Below are 20599 nucleotides of genomic sequence, written 5' to 3'. Positions count from 1 at the left end.
GAAGAGTCTTCCAAACTCACGCAGCTTGGTTGAAGATCGAAATGGCGGCGCCAGCAGAGAGGATGGAGGTAAGGTCTAATGCTAGGAAAAACCGTCAGAATTCTTTGTCTTTGTAAACTAGAAACTCTTTTTTTTTTTTTACCTGTCCGAGAATTTTCCCCCTAAAGTATTAGACAATTTTAAACACTCGGCTTTGTCAACACATACGCACCAGATAGTCTCGCGTCCATTTTAACTTAGCTAACGTTACTTGAGTGATGCCGTCTACGTTTGCCGCTCATTCATTTAGCATCACTTATCAGTTGGAGCCAAAACTGAAGATTCAGACACTTGACTCGTAGCGTTTTTACTGATTAATCTAGGTTTGTGTCTTACATTGTCAGTTAGAGTGAATAGTGTCAGCTGAACCGTTGTGTTAGTTGGTGCGACAACCGGCCGGGACGAGCCTGTGGGACCGCATGGGGACTAACGTGTTAGCTTCCTAGCTAGTTAGCTAGCAGTGCTATATCAATGGATGCTGCCTCATTCTCCTGGTGTCTGTTCACCTGTTATCCCCCTCTTATTAAGATACCATATAATTACAGCGAATAATAATAATAAAAAAAGCTTAACTAATTTAACATCAGCGATATCAACACGAATCTGTGCGAACTTAATGGAGTAAAACTCGTTTTATTTGTCGGCTAAGGCTATTTAATAGCACAGCACGCAGTTAAGAAGCACCATGTGTGGCTGGCGTTAAGTCAGAGGCCGGAGATTTAAAAAGTAATTTTAGATGTTTGTTGTCACGGTGAGGATGTAAGAGTGATCTGTGGTAGATGTCGAGGAAGGCCAAGCTCACATCAGAGCACAATCACCATGTGCTCCCTTCTTTTGTCATGCCGGGAAGGTTGGCCTTGTAGTCGTCTCCTACTCTGGAAGTAGACTCAACAGTAAAACTTTTATTAGACTGTTTGTTTAAGGTTTTCCCAAACTTAATAGTTAGGTTTTTTTTTTTGTACTTTATAAAGTTTCTTTGGCCAGTTTATAAAATTAAACTATCAAACAATGTGGTTGAGCTTTAAACCTCAACCCGGTGACACTACTCTTGGACAACACACCCCCCAAAGACGACAAAATCTCCACCATTCAAACGTCTTGTACCTATAATGTGACTACATAGATTGTAACAGAGGAAGGAAGTCTCATCCTGATTTGAAATGGGATAGCTGGGATAGCTCAATCCCCTCGTCATCCATGACTAAGGTGCATCCAACTTGCCCTTAACCCCCCCCCAAAAAAATGCCCCTGGGTGCCTTCTACATCTGCCCACAGCTCCTATCGTGTCCCATGTCCAAATAGATGCGCTAAATGCGGAGAATGAGTTCCTTGTATGTGTGCCGATAAACACATGGCCGATAAAACGGGATTTAGATTTGCAAACCAAATTCTTACCCGGGTGGCTACGCCCCCAGTCTTCAACAACTTGACTTGATTATGAAAGCATTTGTGGGGCGTTGAGAGCGTTTCGGCTCAGATCTGAAAACGTAAAGATGACTCGGGAGTTCTTCCAGATATTTTTTTTAAAATTACTTTACACCTCACAGGCTGGTCAATCCACATACAATAAAAAGACACCTGGGAATGAAATGGGTCCTAAAATTGACACTTGTACAGAGCTAAATGCAGCTATAATGTACATTTAGGAAGTAACTGTCCACCATACAGATGGATAAATATTTTAAACAAACTTACCGACATAATAAAAACTCTTAAATTTTCTTGTGTGACCAATACCCAACCCTTCACAGAACTTTTAGTGATAACTATAGCTGCTACAGTCGTGTCTCTCTAAAACATTTTACTGCCCCACTGTGACTGTGAACACAGATGCTTACCCCAAGCAGGGGGTCAGTCTAGGTCTCGAAGGCCTCGGGATTCGCAATGCGTCGGCCAAAACCCGGAAAGCATTAAAAGTGCAGACGGACCTCCTGTAAGGCACAAGAATTTGATTATCCCATCAGGGTCCTGCACCACAACTGTTCCCTCCAGCTGCACAACATTGGGATCATTGAGTGCAATTACAATGTAGGCCACCAACTTAAATTAAACCACTGACTACAGGATTGGGTTAAGTGTTTGAATCGTCTTTTTTTGGGGGGGGGGGGGCCTGTCCACTATCAGATGCCGAGTGGTTTAGATTAAATGTAAGAGCAAGACTTAAGTGTTCTTCAGGCATTAACGGGGTTCGTCTTTGTTGAGGTTTCTCAGGGGGAGAGCTCAGTCAAGCCTGCAGCTGAGGATATGACGTCAAAGGACTACTACTTTGATTCATACGCCCACTTTGGAATCCACGAGGTAATTTCCTTTATTCCAGACACACAGCACTGCTTCTGCTAAAACAGTCTTTGTTCTTTTGTGTAACAACATCTTTTTTTTTTTTTTATTGGCACTGTAGGAGATGCTGAAGGACGAGGTTCGCACTCTCACCTACCGCAATTCCATGTTCCACAACAAGCACCTGTTTAAGGATAAGGTGGTGCTGGATGTGGGCAGCGGGACGGGCATCCTCTGCATGTTCGCTGCCAAAGCTGGAGCCAAGAAGGTCATAGGGGTAAGTATGGGTTAAATCAAAAAAAATTGTGCCACTTTCTAGAAAGGCAGGATTCATGATGTTTTCTTTCTTCGTCTTGATAGATCGAGTGCAGCAGCATCTCAGACTACGCTGTGAAGATCGTCAGTGCCAACAACCTGGATGACGGTGAGTAAACGGAGTTGAGCGTCGCAGGGTTTCTGGTTCACGTGACGTACATGGTTGTGAAAGTCGTGTCCTCTTCTTGCGTCTCCAGTCGTGACCATCATTAAGGGGAAGGTGGAGGAGGTGGAGCTGCCCGTGGACGGAGTAGACATCATCATCTCGGAGTGGATGGGCTACTGCCTCTTCTACGAGTCCATGCTCAATACAGTCATCTACGCCAGGGACAAGTGGCTGGTATGTGTTTGCGTGCTACGATAGGAATCTGAAATGGAGAACACAAGAGGGTAGCATTAGATTGCAAATTGAATTAAGTTATTTATAAAATTTGGCGAGCATTGTAACATAGCTAGAAACCTGAACTAGACATTCAGTCTGTTCCATATCAGTGCTTTATGATACAGTGGTTAGCCTTTTGTTTGTAGCCGAGCTTATGGCTTCATCAGTTAAAACTGCCTTTGTCCCTTTCTTCCAGAAACCAGATGGGCTCATTTTCCCCGATAGGGCGACCCTTTACCTCACTGCCATTGAAGACAGGCAGTACAAGGACTACAAAATCCACTGTGAGTAGTAGTTTTAACAGCAAATGTTGATTTTCTCAACTGAAACTGTCCTTTAATTGTACACAATCACTTGCACTGCCAGTTTTCTTAAAAACTCATTAACATGCCAAGCGTAGTGCACTTCCTGAAAAGTCCAGTCTGTTCTGATTGGTCTGACGGCCTAAAACTGGCACAGGCAACACAAGCTTGAGTCATTAATGCAGCAAATGGAGAAGGGATATGAAGATTAAGAGCTGGTGTTTTAATTGTTGGTAAAACCCCAGAGTGATAAACAGATGAGTCATAAATATTTTTTTTTTGAATTTCCCAGGAACCGTCCAACTCTAAAAATACCATTTAAATATACTTACAAGGTGACTTTCTTTTATGTAATCGATTAATGGCTAACCAGAAGCAGTGTTTTAGTGGTTGGATTAACTTTAAAAGACTGAGCGAGAGAGAAAAGGAATAATTAATGAAGTTACTGCTAATGTCTCGCGTGTCAATGAACTCTCATTTAACTGTATGAAGCTGCAGATGTGCAATAAACTCAGGAAACCCTACTACCAAGTTGTGAGAATTGTCTCAGCGTTTATCTCTGAAGCTTTAATCCAACATTTACAGCATTTATGATGCGGAAGTGCCATCTCTCCTAAAGGGCTAAACAAACCAGTCAAATGACTATTGATTTAAACGGTGTCGTTAACAGCACTCGGCTGTAATCAACTTGCGTTTCAAGTGAAATGACTGTTTGTTTCTCCTGTGTCAGGGTGGGAGAACGTGTACGGTTTCGATATGTCCTGCATCAAGGAGGTGGCAATTAAAGAACCCCTGGTTGACGTGGTGGACCCCAAGCAGCTGGTCAGCAACTCCTGTCTCATCAGGGTGGGTAGATGAACGATGAACACCGTCCTCGTCCGCACAGATGCGTTGACTCTTTGTGTTTAGGGTGACGTAACGACCTGATTGGATCTGCCGTGTTTGTTTTAGGAGGTGGACATCTACACGGTGAAGGCGGAGGACCTGACCTTCACCTCGCCGTTCTGCCTGCAGGTGAAGAGGAACGATTACATCCACGCTCTGGTCACCTACTTTAACATCGAGTTCACCCGCTGTCACAAGAGGATCGGCTTCTCCACAAGTGAGTAGACGGCTGGTCCAGGACTCTTTGATACAAGCATGGTGGGACTTGTCTACACTGGTCAGAGTTGTAGGACTGGAGGAACGAGATGAGAGCAGTATGTCTTATTGTCCTCTGATTAACAAGGACATACAGTAGGGATGTCCCAATCTGTATTGGCGCCAATAAGGTGGATCAAGCTAAAAACAAAAACTATTAGAGAGCGAGTTCATGGCGTTGGATGATAAGCCCCATTTTTGTAGTAAAGAACACAGGTTTCCATCGCGTTGGCGCCTCTGGAGCCAAGGTACCAGTGTTCCTCTCAACAATACATTAACTTTAAGAGCCCTGTTGATATAGTTGTGCATTGCACTCGTGATGTAGGCGATAACAAGTGAGAGAAAAGCTTTTATGAATCTCCAGCGGAGGAAATTTTGTGAGGATTGGCGGATACTTGATATCGAATGATTGGAATGGGACCAGCCGGCAAAAAACTCTGACATCCCTACCACATAGATTCATCTTATTTTAATATCTGGACGTGTTTCCAATGAATCCTTGACCTTCTGTTGTAGCTGCAGCAGTAAATTACATCCATGCACTTTTATCTTCCTCCCTCTTAGGCCCAGAGTCTCCCTACACTCACTGGAAGCAGACCGTCTTCTACCTGGACGATTACCTGACCGTCAAGACCGGCGAGGAGATCTTCGGCACCATCGGCATGAAGCCAAATGTCAAGAACAACGTAAGCAGATCAACTCCTTCTCTTGAAAATGAATTATTTTTAAAGTCGCACGTTGACTGACTTGTTGTCTTGATTCGCAGAGAGATCTGGACTTCACCGTAGACATCGACTTCAGGGGTCAGCTGTGTGAGATGTCGAAGACGTCGGAGTACAGGATGCGTTAGAAGTCCCTCCCCTCGTGTTAGTTTGTCTTTAGTAGAGGACAGATTATACAGTTTGACTGGGAGTCCGTACACTAGTGTGACGCTCCCCCGCAGCAACATTTTAAATGTCTTTTTTTTTTTTTTTGTTTCGTTTCTTTTTCTCGTTCAGTCTACGACAGTATTTAAAAGGTTTTCACGTCCTTTGGATTCATTGGCGTGGCGATTTCATCGTGCAGTAGTCACTCGACGAAACGTATGTTTGACACGCGCCCCGCGTTCGTGTCCCAACATCGCTTCGCGCTCCTGCTCTTCTGCATGCGCAGCGTCCACATAGACAGAAACACGGCCCGTCCCCCGCTGTTTAAATGAAAGCCACGCCGTTCGTCCACCACGTCCTCGTTTACATATACTACGGGGTTGTTAAAGCTAGGGATGAACGTGCCCCAACCTCAGCATATTTTGAACGGTCAGTACTACGTAAAAACCCGTGTTAAGAAGTAAAGAGTTGTCGAGGCCAAACGTAAATATATGTATTTTAAGAAAATATGCAGGATCTCAAGCGGTGTCCCAAAATACTACGCCGTGTGTCCCACATGCATGTGATGCCAGATGTGAAACTGCAGTCACTGCTATTAAAACAAAAATGGATATCAAATTTGATACGAAACATTTTCTACAGCTTTCCTTTTCACCATGTAGAATGTGTTTTGTTTTCTTTGTTCACCTGCGTAGACTCTGTGTGAAGTAATGATCATATGCGGTAGCTGGGCTGCAGTATTCCCGACGACCTTTGTCGCCGTATTGGCTTCGATCTGGCCTCACCCTTTTTGAGAAACGCACACATTGGCATGTTGAAGTGTACAGAGGTGCAACTTTCCACCAGAAGTAGTTCTGGCAAGGCTCCAGTCAGCTGTCTCTATTCCCATGTGTTTATCTTTGTGTCTGAGTGAATGTGAATGATGGTATCCATGTTGGCGTTCTGCAGAGATGGTTCCGACTCCTCACACTTTATTTTTGTTTATTTTGTATTTTTTGGCTGCTGTTTTTCTTTTTTTTAATAAAACTAATAAACTGTAAATGTAACTTTTTTTTTTTCCCCCTTCTGTGAGCTGCAAAGTGTTCTGTGACATACAGTATCTCTAAGGATTATTGGTTTATTTTTAACGACGCATTCGGTTGTAAACTCAGATCGTTATCTTCTAATGTGTACAGTCAACACTAGCAAACATTGGTTCTCATTACACTGATGTAAATAGAACACGTTCTCATGAAAAGCTAGAGGAAGAACTGCAATAAATCAAAGTCACCCAAGGTTAAAAAAAAATAAATAAAATGTTTTTGTGACATTTTGCAGAGTGAAAAGTTGGGGTGGTGAAAATATTTTGAATAAATTCAAATACATCTCAGAGGAGCCTAGTCTCTGAAGCTGTTTTATGGTCAAATATGCTGATGTCTTAAGATGACGACTAAAATGTAAGCTCATTTAAAAAAAAAATAATAAATTACTTGACTTATTTGATATTCATACCCTGATTTCCAGAATTATCTTTTAGATGCTAGTCTTCATATCCAATGGGTTTTAGGTTACGATTGATTTTGTAGCTTTAGAAGCTTCTGATCAGCTGATTAACATCTTTTGGAGTTAATTTGAGGTGTAATGGAGGATGGTTTTTAGGGCCTACCTTCAAACTTGGTGCATGTTTGTTTGACATCGTAGGAAAATCAAATCAGCCAAGATCTCAGGAAAAAAGTACTTCCTCATTTCTGGTTCATCCTTTTAGAGTAATTTCCAAATGCCTGAAGGTACCAGGTTCATCTGTATAAACATAACAAACCATGAGACCTCAGACATGAGATGATATGTGTCCTTTTACTAGGGCTGAACGATTAGGGAAAATCTAATTGCGATTTTTTTTCCCCCCAATATTGCGATTTAATATGAGATTTTTTATTTTATCCTCTTTTTCCCAACAAAACAATGAATGATTTAAATATGAACAACACAATATTAGTAGCCTGGTCGTTACCATCCTACGTTTCCGCCCGAAATTTGATTTCGGTCTGGCACGTTAGTCTGGCCCAATGTAATAGGAATCTGTCTCCGTAATGGGCAGAAGCTTATTTTGAGGTTTAAAATCATTGAAGTTCCCTTAAAGGTGCAGTAGGCAGGATTGCGAAGATCCAGGACTTAGCCAAAAAATTTGAACATCGACAACTCCTCAGTCCCTCCCCACTTTCCGCTAAAGCCCAAAAAGGTCTCCCAAGCCCCTCCCCCCACAAGGGAGAGCTGTGCACGATAGAGCGCGTGCATATTGGCCCTGGAATACTGTGCACGAGCAGAGAACCGAGAGAGAGCGAGTAAACAAACTAGCATGGAACACACCGACGTAACAACAACAAAATAGTTTTTATAATACCCTTCGTTATTGCTAAATAATTTTAGGTCAAAATATTTAGCAATAGTCAACTTTAGGACAAAACCAAGGTTAGGATGTTTCTGAAAGTAGCCTACATCGGTGATGTTTGCTATCAGTAATAGTTAGAAGCATTCATTGTGGCGTTTTATTCCACAGTTTAGACTTATCAATTTGCTATGTGGTAGATATATGACCGCTACCTGTTGACGTGGTTAGACGTTTGAGAGTGAAGCTGAGGCACAGGGCTCGGAGGAGGATTACGTCCCGGCTCCTTCTACACGCCCGCGGCGTGTAGAAGGAGGTGGTGGAGGGAGGGGAGGGCGCTATGAAATGCGTGTCCATGAGCAGTGATTGACACTCTGTTAGATACACCCCTGGACGTGATTGGTGCATCTGGATGTGGAGCGTTGGATGTCTTGCAAATCGCGCTACAGGCTCTAGGTGGGGCCAGAGGAGCCGATTTTTTTTTTAAGTGACCTGCTTCATGCAATTATACTTGAACATAGGGTCAGTTTCAGCAAATATGACAGAAAGTTAGTTTTATAAAAGTTGCCTACTGCACCTTTAACCAATCAGCAACGTTTGGTAATGACGTATATTGTGCGTCGGAGTTCAGGCTCTTACGCTTACCACTTCCGCTTCCAGTTAAATAAATCAAACTTTTCCCAAAGCCAGTTGGAAGGAGAGCTACGACGTCCTTGCCATTTATAAAACTGACAAGACAAGCCTCTTGCTCTGGCAATTTGGCCAGACTCCGTGGCAGACCGAAATCAAATTTCGGTCGGAAACGTAGGATGGTGACGACCAGGCTACAATATTAGATACATTTAGTGTAAAATGTTCTTTCCCATAGACTGGGCCTATTTGTTAGAATTAAATTAAATTAAAAGATGTATGACTTGAAATAAATGACACTTTTATTTAACGGCTCATTACAGAGACATCTACTGTTTTTTTACAACCTGGACCTTATTTCTAGAATAAAATATCATCGTTTGCTCACCTGTAGATTGACCTACAGACCCCGGATGATGTCTTCTGACCTCTGAGCGGCGCGCGCACCCGCAACAGTCGGCTTGTTTACCAGTAATTTACCGCTGCTATGGTTCGTCCACAACCTCAGAGTCGGACAAATATTCAGCCGTGTTGCAAAAAACTAGTAGTAGCAAATTACAGGTAAACAAGCCGACCGTCGCGGGTGCGCGCGCCGCTCAGAGACATCGTCCAGGTCAGAAGCTTACCATCCGCGTCGCTCGTGTCACGTGACCACCTTGTAATCGCGCAAGTGGCGGTTAGAAAATCGCGTTTTATCATATTGCGATATTATCGCAAATGCAATTAATCGTTCAGCCTTAACTTTTACTATAGTTAATGTGAAAACTCAAAGCCTCAACTGCAGCTATGCCGAGGCATTTTAATAACTGGATTTAGTGAAACAGCGCAATGTTTTTAAACGGACAGAATGAGGTTCTGTTCAGACCTGGTTATTTGAGGAAGGGGCCAGCTAAAAAACACAGGTGTGAACGCCCTGAGGATGCATTTAAGTGATCCGATGGTGGACTCTGATTGCATTCCTTTAACGGCGTGAACACACAATGCATCCTAGATCACATTAAGGACCGCCTACTAGGTTAGCATGCTCTTGCGTCAGCCGAGCTTCGCCTAATTCATTCAGGAAAACCTCTAAATTGTGAGTAATGAGAGCCTTTTATAATATTTGCTCCTTGTAGCTGTTAAATATATATATATCCCAAAAATTTATAATTAGTATTTGGTGCATGTCCAGATTTATAGCGTCTGATTTGGTCCTTAGGGGCCCAAACCTTTTCACTGGACCTTATCATCAAAACATAAACCTGTTTGAAAAACTTTATTGAGGGAATTTCATTCAAAAATAATTTAAAATCTAATTAGATAGTTACTATCTGTGTCCGATAAGTACCTCCTGCCGTTCAGAGTCAGGGCGTGGCGTCCCAACATCTCTGTCGTCTGTAGAGGTCAAAGGTCGAGCAGGCAGGGCGCGGCGTCGGCCAGAGTTTACAGGCGACGGGCTCGTCCTCTGGCGGGAGGGGCTTCTGTGTGAGCAGGTCGGGGGTGACGAAGAAGAGCTGCGAGGGGCCCTCTGCTCCCTTGGCGTTGTGGCAGCGGGGGGGCGGCGGCGCCAGGTGCAGCCTCTCCTGCAGCGCCTGGCCGAGCAGCTGATCCTCCCGGACGTCCACGCTGACCAGCGAGTTGAAGAGAAGCTGAGAGCGGGAGACGTTCACTACTGCAGACACGCGGAAAGAAAGAAAGAGAGATACGTTTGAATTTACATTTGCACATTAACCAGTCCACTGACTCTGAATATAACATGTAATACCGTCATGATTTTATGAGGTTTGTTGCGACAGAGGCGTTTTCCATGTCCAAAGTACTATTAGGGAGGATAATCTAGTACAGTTTCTGTGCAGAAGGTATAGCAGCTTGATTTAATCTATTAAGTTTCTATCACATACATACACTACAGTATGGACAGTAAGCCTCAGGAACATGAATCCATCTCTCTCATAAAGACCAAAGAAAGAAATGCTGTATGTATTGAGTTACAGATGCTGCTGGAATAAAGACTAGACAGGAAGTGCTATGAGAGCTTAAGCTCTTTACACACAAAGACACTAAAGTGACTAACTGCATTTTCTACAAGTTTCAGTGCAATCTAATCCATGTTCCACTTCACTTCCCTTACGTAATAATAATTACATCACTGGCCAGTTTATTAGGTACACTAGTGAAAACGAATGTATTCTATTATAGCCGTCCTGCATTAAATTCTCCTTCATGTTCAGTTTATGTTTGGTGCGCCCGTCTGCACGTCCACTGGCTGTGCAAGTGTCTTTGGCTCGTCCTTAAATCACCTTAACCAGTAACATCTGAGAAGACTGAATGAAGAGCCGTGTTGACGAGGCCTAAGGGGAACACTTTTCGGCTGCAGAAGCTCACCGTGTCTCACCTGTCGCCTTTTTGTTTTCCTTTTAATTAAATAAACCCATGTTTTTTTTCGCCCCGTCATGCGTCTCCACTTTATGTTGCCCCCCCCCTGAGTTGAATAAGGTGGTGACTGAACTGGATGATCGTTTTGAGGAGGATGTAGTTCACAGTGCTGTTAGACTGGATTGAATTAAACACAAAAGTGTCTGGGTGCATCCGAATACCCATACTACTTTGTATATCAAATTCTGCATCTGTCAAACTGCTTAAGTTTGCAGACGACACCACTGTTATTGGCCTCATACGCGATGGGGATGAATCTTCCTATCGGGGTGAGGTTGAACAACTTGTGCAGTGGTGTGCAGACAATAATCTAATCCTCAATATAACCAAAACCAAAGAACTCATAGTTGACTTCAGGAAAAAGGCAGACCAGCACCTTCCCATCTCCATCAATGGCCAGATAGTGGAGTGGGTCCCCTCCTTCCGTTTCTTAGGCACCACTATCCATCAGTCCCTATCATGGAACCTGAACATTAGTCTCATTATTTCCAAAGCCCACCAGAGGTTACACTTTCTCCGTCAGCTGAGGAAATTTGGGGTCAGTACAGCAGGCATGATCCACTTCTATCGGGCTACCATTGAAAGTGTACTCACCTTCTCCATCTTGGTCTGGTATGGTAGTGCCACCAGCCAGGACAAACAACGGCTTGAGAGGGTAGTGCGCAGAGCCTCAAAAATCATTGGCTGTAGTCTGCCTACCATAGCCTCACATTTCATCACCAGAATTTCAAGGAAAGCCAAAAACATCATTTCTGACATCTCCCATCCAGCACACCATCTATTCACACCGTTACCATCAGGGAGAAGGTTCAGGAGCATAACATGTAAAACATCACGTTTTAGGGATAGTACCTATCCACAAGCTATTCGCCACCTGAACATGCACTAAGCACTAAGCACTTTATGAGTTAACTCCATAACCTGGTTTACCTCCAACCTTACTGCTGCTTCTGTACACCATGCACTTTTTCTATGTGTGTTAAGTGTTGTTACCTCTGCTATTTATGTGCCTATTCTTTTTTGGCTTTAGTACTGTGATGCTGTGTTGTCATTATGTGTGTTACATGTGAGAATACCAAAACACATTCCTATCAACTGTATTGTTATATTGTTGAAATGGCTATAATAAACTTGAACTTGAACTTGAACGTACTGTTCAGTAGGCGAGATGCAGTACGTCACAGTAGTAGTACGTCCGAATTCTTAGTAGACATCGACTAGTAGGCGAAAAATACCCGGATGGCCTACTACCTCCACAGTATACAACGGTAGCTCGCTACGCTATCCCACAATTCAGCGGGAGCCCGCTAAGCCGACAACCGAAGTTTATAAATGTAAGTATATTAGGATAAATGTTGAGTTTAAAATGTTGGTTGTTTCGAAAAATACTTCTCCGAGGTGGCTTTAAAATTTCGCGGCATCCGTCGGTGTGCGTCATATGTGTCGGCGTCACATGTAAACATCCGGGGTCAAAGGACAGGCAAGATGGCTGCCCAGTACGTCTGAATCGTACGCTTACTACTCGCTCGCATACATAAATAACGTACTAAATTGACGGTTGAGTAGTACGTTCTAACCGACGTTAGTATGTACTGACTATTCGGATGCACCCTCTCTGTTATTTAGCCTATCCCCAAAATATCTGCTGCTCAGAAGAACTACAAACCACAGCCTCCAAAATGAAAACACAGTTGAATTAACACCTTTCGGTTATTTTTAAACAAATGCTGACTAATGAAGCTAAGATTTGGTGCCGGACTGTTACATCAGAATCAATTCATTTACAGTTTTGTTTATAATCTTGACTTATCCACAGTAATTAAAGTGCTTTCTAAAGCTGCAGTGTCAGCACCAGCTACCACACCTCAAGGCTGAGGCCAAGGCAGACGCACAATAAAGTGCACAAACAGCCACTAGACGCTGGCTGAAGTGTCAACTCCTTTTAAGATATTACCTCAATACGTTTTTTTTTTCCCCAAAAAGTCATCGTCATGGTAAAGCTCATAAGTGTGATTGAGGCAATATCTAAAATGACTGGTTTGGCAAAAAGACCTGAAGATTCAGATGTCTGCTTTGTGGCGGTTGATTGATATTGGGCTTACATCCTGGAACAGGGGTTTTCCTAGTCTGTGGTTTAATGGCGGAGGCTGAAGCTTGAACAGAACGTGTCTTGAAATGTGCAATCACTTGGAGCAGCCATGATTTGAACCTTTCACATCACACACACAAATTATCTATATGAGGACACTGAATTAAAACCTGCAGACATGATGTGAATAAGGTGTCGTGTTTCCCTTTTGACCTAAATTACAAAATAATATACCGTATTTTTCGGACTATAAGTCGCACTTTTTTTCATGGTTTGGCTGGCCCTGCGACTCATACTCAGGTGCGACTTATATATTAAAATATATAATTTCACGTGTTCGTTATTTTCACACTGACAGCCGCGAGAGGGCACTCTACGCTTGTGTGCCAGTATCTGCTACTTCTTTTACTCCTGCGTAATAGCGGCGGTGCGCCGTCTACCTGCGAAGTTCGCGGAGTTGCTTAGAAGTGACACAGAGGATGAAGAATTCAATGGATTTAGTGATTTGGAGTGAGATCGAGAGTTTGGTAAACTTGTTATGTTATGTTGTTTATGCTATAGTTATCTGAATAGCTGTTAACATACCAGACACCTATTCAGCCCGTTGTTCTATTGTTAGTAATATAACTTGCCTTTCAAGATGAAATGTGTTCTTGGTCTCCGATTTTATCAAATAAATTTCCCCCAAAAATGCGACTTATAGTCCAGTGCGACTTATATATGTTTTTTTCTTCTTCATTATGCATTTTTTAGCTGGTGCGACTTATACTCCGGAGCGACTTATAGTCTGGAAAATACGGTAACTGGAAAAAAATAAAATGAAGAAATAAGTTAAATGCGTGAGCGTGTTACCTTCTGTAGCTCTGGCGTTGATCAGGTTTTTGGTCCTCTCCGACCTCTGCAGTGTCTCCTGAACGGCCTTCTGGGAGTCAAACTCTGCCTCCTACAGGACAACACACACAGGCCACCGTGGTAAACTTGTTGTGAATCAGCTTCAGCTTCTAATTCATTGATAACTTATTAATTAAACAGTGTGAACCTGTAGTGACTGAAGCCGTCCCTTCAGAGCCAGAGTGGTGTTTAGGTCTGCCCTCTCCAGGCAGCCCGGGTCTTGAGCGGATGATGAAACAGGAGTCTCCACCGAATGTCTGAGGGCTCCACCTGGCATTAGAAAAGAAGACAAAAACAATCGGATTTTATTGATCACCGAGACGAGACTAAACTCTATAACTGTAAAAATCTTATAAATATATTTATACCAAACAAATACAACATAAGCTGTTTTATAGCTGTTTGAAATTACACAACTTTAACAACTATTTCTAGGACACCAAGGATAAGTCATGGACCGTTTGTCGGCCTCCTGATTGGTCCCGCCGACCACCAACCAGAGGGCTTCTAACTTTTGTGAAGTCCGGACTTCCTGTGTTACTGTTGCTAGGTTAGACAAACAAATTCCGGTTACCATGGTCACGCACTCGACTCCTTCTCGGACCAGTCGCAGGCTGCTGAAGTGGGATGTAAGGCTCCGGCGTAACTGTGGCAACCACCGGTTCTTCAAAACACACCTTGAGGAGAGCAGACAGACAAACTTGTGTTTCTATCGCTGAAACAGCTTCCCATTAATATAATGCTTATCCTAACCGAGTATGGCCCCCACAACTTAATAAATTCAAGCACACACACACACCGGGATTATGGGATGTAGCCATCACCTGTGTGTTCCTCTTTCTTCCCGTCTGGCCTTGGGGGTGGGACCGCCGCCGCAGTTGGCCAGTCTTGTGGCTCTGCTCCAGTGGGCGCGGCTTCAACGCGGAGTGGCCAGGTTTAGGGGCGGGGCTGAGTGTGACAGACAGGTCGAGTTCAGGACAGCAAGCCAGAGAGGAGGAGGAGGAGGCGAGAGGGATGGGGGCCTGGTGAGGAGATGGGGGAGGAGAGTGGAGGGTGGAGAAACTCCTCATCCTGACGGGAAACAACAGAGAACACCCCTTTAAAGACCCCTTCTGTGATCAATGTTGGGGTACCATCCCCAAATTAATCCTCTCTGTGATGCATCACAGCAGCAGAACATGACTCTGCAGGAGAAATGAAATGAAGTGGCACAAAATAGTGAAATGAGAAGACCCCATAAGCACTCAGAGATGGGGAATAAACACTCTGGGCGCTGATCTTGGGAGGTGCTAAGCCCAAAAATAGGGAGGCAAGCACTGTCATAAAAATGGCTGCAAAAGAAAATACACAAAAATGGAAAAAGGCGATGGCAGCTGGTAATAAATAACGTTTACTGATATAAAATAAATAATATTATAGTTTGCGCCCTAGAGTTGAAGTCTGCATATGCTTTTCACTGAACTCAGTCAGCCTGCAGATGATTTACTAGCTGTATGTGCAGAAATTTGCTGAACTTGTTTGAAGAGGAACAGATCAGTACATTGGTCACATCAATGTCAACGCTGCACGTAGCTGCAAATCAGCTCCGACTTTGTGGATAACCAGAAGCGCCAATATCAAAAATAAGTAATAAGTAAATACGTTCATATACAAAAAAAGTGCAGAGATTCATTCATTCATTCATAAAAATTATTATTTTTTTGCATTTTCATTTGACTCCTTATCCTTGCTGATTTATTTTGACAATTAAATGCCCATTTTACTCTTCCATTTTAAAATCATGTTTCTTTATTTTTTATTTTTCCATTAATTTTCACTGTATTTATTTATTTCCCCAAAATACATTTATCTTTCCAGTGCAATTCTCTTCTTCGTTGTTCAAGAGACTCGTCATGACCGTGACAGAAAAAACGTCTCACACAAGAAGCTGTAAACATAGTTTTTTTTTTTTTATCATAGATATTTATAATCATTCACTGAAAGTAGGATACGTGTGTGACAAAAATCTAAATTCAAAACTTGCAGTTTGATGCCGCGTATTACCGCGCGCCCAATGACAGGCCCTTTATCCCAACTGTCAACTTCCGGCTAGCAACGTAAACATTAAAGCTAACGTTCAACGGTTATTACCTGTTTCAGTCGGTTCAGTATCCTTAATGGCGCCAAACGCTATCCAGTATAACAAACTCCAGTCTGTCTCTCTTTCTGTGAAGATAATTGAAACTTTTTTTCTTCTATCCGAAGTTACGCTTTAGCCGCTTCACTTTCTTCTTCTTCTTCTACTGTTTATTTGTCGTCTTTTCTTCCTACTTCCGGTTTTATTGGCGGTTGGTAAACTTACATAAAGGTACATTAGCGCCACCTACCGGACTGGGTTTATAATCCGAATTATCGCCATGTGTGCTCACACAAAAAATAGATTTTCCTTGGTGTTTGGTGTGTTAAACATTGTAAAAAAAAAAAAAAACATACATTTGATAGACTATACATATATTTATAGACTATACATTTGAATAGTCTATAAAACAGAGTTAATGTAACACTCTGATGCTTCTTCTCCTTTCTCCTTTCTTTATTGGAAATTCGACAGACAGAGCAACAGATGAAGGAGAGCAGGCCATTCAAGCAACGTAATGCAAATCAGGAAAGGGTTTAATTCTCAAAGATATTGACAAAAAGGTTCAACGTTAGTGAATTTTGATTTGTGCATGTGTAATTTTGCAAATAAGTTGATTATATACTAGTCTTTTATTTCTTTATTTATTTGCTGACTTTAACACTTTTTCACACAACTGTACAAGGCGGCTCCTGACCACAGTAACAGTTCTCCAGCCTGTTGTGAGTTACTGCAGTCTTATAAAAGTACAACGCTTCAGTCTCATCTCAGCGATTTCCACATCCCTCCCTCTGTCGAGTTTCATAGAGAAACAGGACATTTAAGTTCAGAGACAGAATGGGGTCATCGAGCATAAAGGATCCCGCTTCCTCTCAGCTTCCGGAGCTACACTGAAGCAGGCCGCAAACAGGATGATCGGGGTGAGGAATAAACGGGAGGAGTAAAGCGGAGGCTAGCAGGGGAAGAGTAAGCTATTTGAAAATGATCGGCTAGAGTCCACATTTTTGTTTGAATATAACTTCATCTTTGCTAGCAGAAGATTGTGAAACATGTTCCATATGTGTCAAGAAAGAAAACGTCATTTACTTTACACAGACTTTATTTCATGGACTATTATGCAAACAGATGAACACGAGAGAATAATGAATACGAAAAAAACAAGGTGACACTTGCCAGCCACTGATATAATAAACGTAGCTCTTTGTAATGCGCAGCGACAGTTAGCTCTCTAGCCGCGACGTCTGATGGAGAAATGAAGGTGGAGGCTGTCTCTGCTACTGAGGTCTACAGCAGACTGGTCAAACGTCAAAGTAAAACGACTGGAGAGTATAAAGACACTAGGTTCTAAGCCACACACTAAAGAGGATACTTTGCCCTTAGAGGTAAGATTACAGGCATGGTCTGACGACAAGCGCACTCTGCATTTTTCTAAGAAACGGGGGAAGGGGGGGGGGGGGGGGGGGAATCCTAAACTGCAGCGTCGGTTTTCGTCAAGCAGACAGCTGTTGGTAGGCTACTTTGGTTTTTTGCTTCCGTCTATGTTCTTGGCTCCCGCTGGAACAGAAGAGTCAGGAGGGCTGGATGATGAGGAGGACGGTGGTGTTGGAGTGGCTACCCCCTGGACTCTAGAGATCTGAGGGAAGAGACAGAGGAACAGATTCATGACAAATCATAAGAGAATGCTTGTAGTAAATAGTTTTGCCTTGTGGTGGTTAGGTTTTTTTGGGGGGCAAAATGCTTTGGTCTCACTTATTTTGCATAATTGACATGCTTAATTTTCCAGTTTTATCTTATCTAAGCTATGGAGAAGGTTGGCAGATTATGTCTTTGGCTCCGCTGAGGCCACCTTTGCTGAAGAGGGTGGGTCAGGATTAAGTATTTTAGGTCAGGGGTCTTCAACGTTTTCCAGGCCAAGGACCCCCAAACTGATGGAGAGATGGAGCGAGGACCCCCTACTTATGTATGTGTATTCAAAGACATTTAAATTTATGGAAAAAAGATTTCGCGACCCCCCCCTGCAGTACCTCCGCGGACCCCCTGTTGAAGACCTCTGTTTTCGGTGGTGGAGCTGTTACATCTGCCAGTTATGTTTGGATCAAGGACAAACATACTGAGCACCACGGTGTTTTTCTAGGAGAAGAAACTGTTGGAGCCATGCCAGTCAATTATCTAAAACATCCGACATCCGCATCCTGGATAGATTAATAACAGAAGCGACTGGGTTCAGACTAACAAGCAGCCTCACGAGTAGCTGGTGTGCTGCTGTCGCCTCCGGGCGCTCCTCATCTTCTCAAAGCGAGCCTCCATTTCCTCCAGGACCTTCGGGGTGTAGCGGACCACCAGCTTGACCGAACCTTGGGCGGCCTTCAGCAGCTCCACGGCCTTCTCGTGGTGCTCCCCTTCCACGCTCTGCAGGGACCCCAACACGCAACAACAGTCTCAGACCACACGCCAAGAGAAGATGCTTTTTCCTACTGTTGAACGTTACTACCCTCAAAGGCTGTTTACGTTGATACAGCCGTACCTTGAATATGCAATATGTGACGTGAGTAACGTGTCAAAGATGGTTGACAGTGGGTTTGTGCTTCTTACCACCCCGTTGACGGACAGCAGCTGATCCCCTCTCTTCAGCCCTCCTTGGCGGTCTGCCACCCCTCCAGGGATGACTCTGGAGATGTAGATGGGGGAGTTCTGCTCTTTGCCCCCCATGATGTTGAAGCCCAGTCCTTCTTCTGTCTTGGGCAGCTCCACAACCCTTGGGTGGGCGTGACCTTCGCTGGCTGCAAAGGCTGCCACTGTGGCCTGGTCAGGAGGGAAACTGTATTATTAGCAATGAAAAACAGCCTCAGTACCTTTAAGCTCCTTGCGTGATGTGATATCCCTGCATTTGTCACATCACGCAAGGTCCAATTATGCCACAAAGAGGGCTGGAAAAGGCTTTGGACTCATGGGTCATATTTTGTGTAAGCAAGTACCATCACAAGCAGACAGTTGGTCCGTCTGTGCATGAAGTACACGTGGGCACAAGGGAGGCTGATTCAAATGATGCTTTTCTAAGAGAATGGACACCTGCATGGTTATTGTTTTGTCCAACCTAGGAGGATGTATCCCCGTCATTTGAAAACCGTATTCCACCTCTCACCCCTCCATCCATTCCCCTTGTTTCCCGTCAACCATTAAACTTCTTTCCATCAATTAAGGCGTGGCGTTTGATGGTCATACCTTGGCCGTTGCCTGTGCTCGCACCTCTGGTCCTCCAACGATGTCTAGGGTGTCGTAAAGCTGCTCGTACACCTGAAGGATAACAGGGGAAAAGCTTGGATCGGTCAGTGTTTCTCAGTTTGTTTTAGATTTGAATGCACAGCGTGCTGCGAGAGACAAACGCGGAAGAAAACATCATTCAAACGTAAAAAAATAAACAAACAGGCTATAGTGTTTCTGGCCTCTGTACCTCTCTGATGGCGGCACAGAATTTACTCTGCAGGACTCTCTGCAGGGCCTGCAGTTTTGGAGGAGGCAGCTCGCCGGTCCGCTGAAGTCGGTCCAGCAGCTCGATGACCCTGCACACATCTGACCCACAAAACAAACACCCCGGATTATTATAAGCGACCCCAGCTGGTCAGGGGTGGCTCCACAGGCCAAAGGTTTACAGTGTGAGCAACTGCTAGAGCATTTAGTACTAAGGCACTAAGGCGATGGAAGATTCTTCTTCTTATCTAGTGTGATATTTGTTCTGCTTTTGGCGACTGTCACAGACTAGCATTAGGCTCCACTTTTGTGCCTCCAGCTGGCTGTAATGACTTACTTAGAAAGTGGAATCTGTTAAAAGTATACAGTATTTAGTGTTGCTTGAACAAAAACCAAAACCTGGGCTCACCAATGAGTGTGTGTTTGAGAGAAAGAGACATTTATTTTGGAAAATAGGGTATATTTGTGCCGGGTTGTGTCTTTTTACTAAAGATTACATATATCCAATCTCACAATTAACCCCCACTAATGATATCTAATAGTCACTGGTTACATGCCTCAGTCTCCTGTAGTTATTGATGGGTTGGGATGAAGCTAAGTGGCACAATAACCATTGAATATCTGTATGGAATAATAATTTATTTACTATACTACTATACTGTACTACACCTACTACTGATACTGACCTATACAAAGCTAGAAACGCCCCTGGTGACGGCCAATCCTCATCTCAGATCCATTTCAGAACAGTGTAAACAGTCTAATCCTTATATGCATAATATATATATATAACTCATCCTACATCTGGCTGATGTTCACCCTATATTTCCTGTAATGGTTTAAATTCAGTCCACAGCCAGTGATGCTTCCTGAGGGGCATTAACATTACATTTATTTAATACCGTCAGGTTAACATCATGAAGGATGGAGACTGTGTCATCCTGTATTTATAACACTCGTAACACTACATCATATTTGCCTGTAGGTCGGTGATGGATGTCTGAATAGTGGGTTTACCTCTTTCAAGGCACAGCGGCTCCGTCATGGCCGCCAAGTCCGCCTCCTTGGCTGGGTGGTAGTAAGAGGACATCATGATGAGCTCCTCCGCGTCCAGGCTGGTCCCCCCACCTAATTATAACTGCGTGTGAGAGAGAGAGAGAGCTCCAAATCCCGATTCACAGCGACGCGCGGTCCATCTTCTTTATTTATTTATTATTATTTTTTTATGAGGACGTGGTCCGAGGCGATGGCGTGGCAGAAGAAAGAAAGAAAGAAAGAAAGAGAGGGAGAGAGGTCGAGATGCT

The 20599-nt window shown here is 43.5% G+C and overlaps 3 protein-coding genes across 5 annotated transcripts; 1 reads left to right on the top strand and 2 right to left on the bottom strand.

Moving 5' to 3' along the window:
- The first annotated feature begins 26 nt into the window (after window positions 1-26).
- Window positions 27-6803, top strand: prmt1 (protein arginine methyltransferase 1). Of its 2 annotated transcripts, none has more exons than XM_084569936.1 (10): window positions 27-68; window positions 2251-2337; window positions 2438-2593; window positions 2677-2740; window positions 2829-2971; window positions 3210-3297; window positions 4046-4161; window positions 4267-4417; window positions 5020-5141; window positions 5222-6803. In XM_084569936.1, exons 1-10 carry the CDS (start codon window positions 42-44, stop codon window positions 5303-5305), a joined length of 1038 nt encoding a protein of 345 aa, XP_084426062.1. In that variant the 5' UTR covers window positions 27-41; the 3' UTR covers window positions 5306-6803. The 2 variants fall into 2 exon arrangements, with proteins under 2 accessions (XP_084426062.1, XP_084426061.1); XM_084569935.1 differs by having other exon boundaries at window positions 2242-2337.
- On the bottom strand, window positions 2897-15982 carry ppp1r35 (protein phosphatase 1, regulatory subunit 35). 2 transcript variants are annotated; one of them, XM_084569938.1, is made up of 7 exons: window positions 15842-15982; window positions 14536-14782; window positions 14286-14388; window positions 13860-13981; window positions 13673-13763; window positions 9644-9967; window positions 2897-2999 (listed from the first exon to the last, which is right to left on the bottom strand). In XM_084569938.1, exons 2-6 carry the CDS (start codon window positions 14779-14781, stop codon window positions 9660-9662), a joined length of 870 nt encoding a protein of 289 aa, XP_084426064.1. In that variant the 5' UTR covers window position 14782; window positions 15842-15982; the 3' UTR covers window positions 2897-2999; window positions 9644-9659. The 2 variants fall into 2 exon arrangements, with proteins under 2 accessions (XP_084426064.1, XP_084426063.1); XM_084569937.1 differs by lacking the exon at window positions 2897-2999 and having other exon boundaries at window positions 9567-9967.
- A 1360-nt stretch (window positions 15983-17342) lies between these two features.
- Window positions 17343-20388, bottom strand: lin7b (lin-7 homolog B (C. elegans); the record flags this gene model as incomplete). Its single annotated transcript, XM_084571469.1, has 6 exons — window positions 17343-17460; window positions 18073-18236; window positions 18420-18629; window positions 19050-19121; window positions 19279-19397; window positions 20313-20388. 6 exons carry the CDS (start codon window positions 20386-20388, stop codon window positions 17439-17441), a joined length of 663 nt encoding a protein of 220 aa, XP_084427595.1. The 3' UTR covers window positions 17343-17438.
- Window positions 20389-20599: the final 211 nt, after the last annotated feature.

The sequence above is a fragment of the Chelon labrosus genome, assembly GCF_963514085.1.
Source record: "Chelon labrosus genome assembly, chromosome: 21".
Taxonomy (NCBI): domain Eukaryota; kingdom Metazoa; phylum Chordata; class Actinopteri; order Mugiliformes; family Mugilidae; genus Chelon; species Chelon labrosus.
The sequence above is the reverse complement of the archived record's forward strand: the minus strand, read 5'-3'. Positions and strand labels throughout refer to the sequence as shown.

Bases quoted from the DNA above. Each gene is read 5' to 3' on its own strand.
- prmt1 (XM_084569935.1), top strand. From the start codon at position 42: ATGGCGGCGCCAGCAGAGAGGATGGAG. The intron at 2,972-3,209 runs GTATGTGTTTGC...CCTTTCTTCCAG, and splicing joins ACGCCAGGGACAAGTGGCTG to AAACCAGATGGGCTCATTTT. The intron at 4,418-5,019 runs GTGAGTAGACGG...CCTCCCTCTTAG, and splicing joins GAGGATCGGCTTCTCCACAA to GCCCAGAGTCTCCCTACACT.
- ppp1r35 (XM_084569938.1), bottom strand. From the start codon at position 14,781: ATGAGGAGTTTCTCCACCCTCCACTCTCCTCCCCCATCTCCTCACCAG. The intron at 13,982-14,285 runs GTAACCGGAATT...TTCTAATGCCAG, and splicing joins GAGTCGAGTGCGTGACCATG to GTGGAGCCCTCAGACATTCG. The intron at 9,968-13,672 runs GTAACACGCTCA...GCGTGTCTGCAG, and splicing joins CAACGCCAGAGCTACAGAAG to TAGTGAACGTCTCCCGCTCT.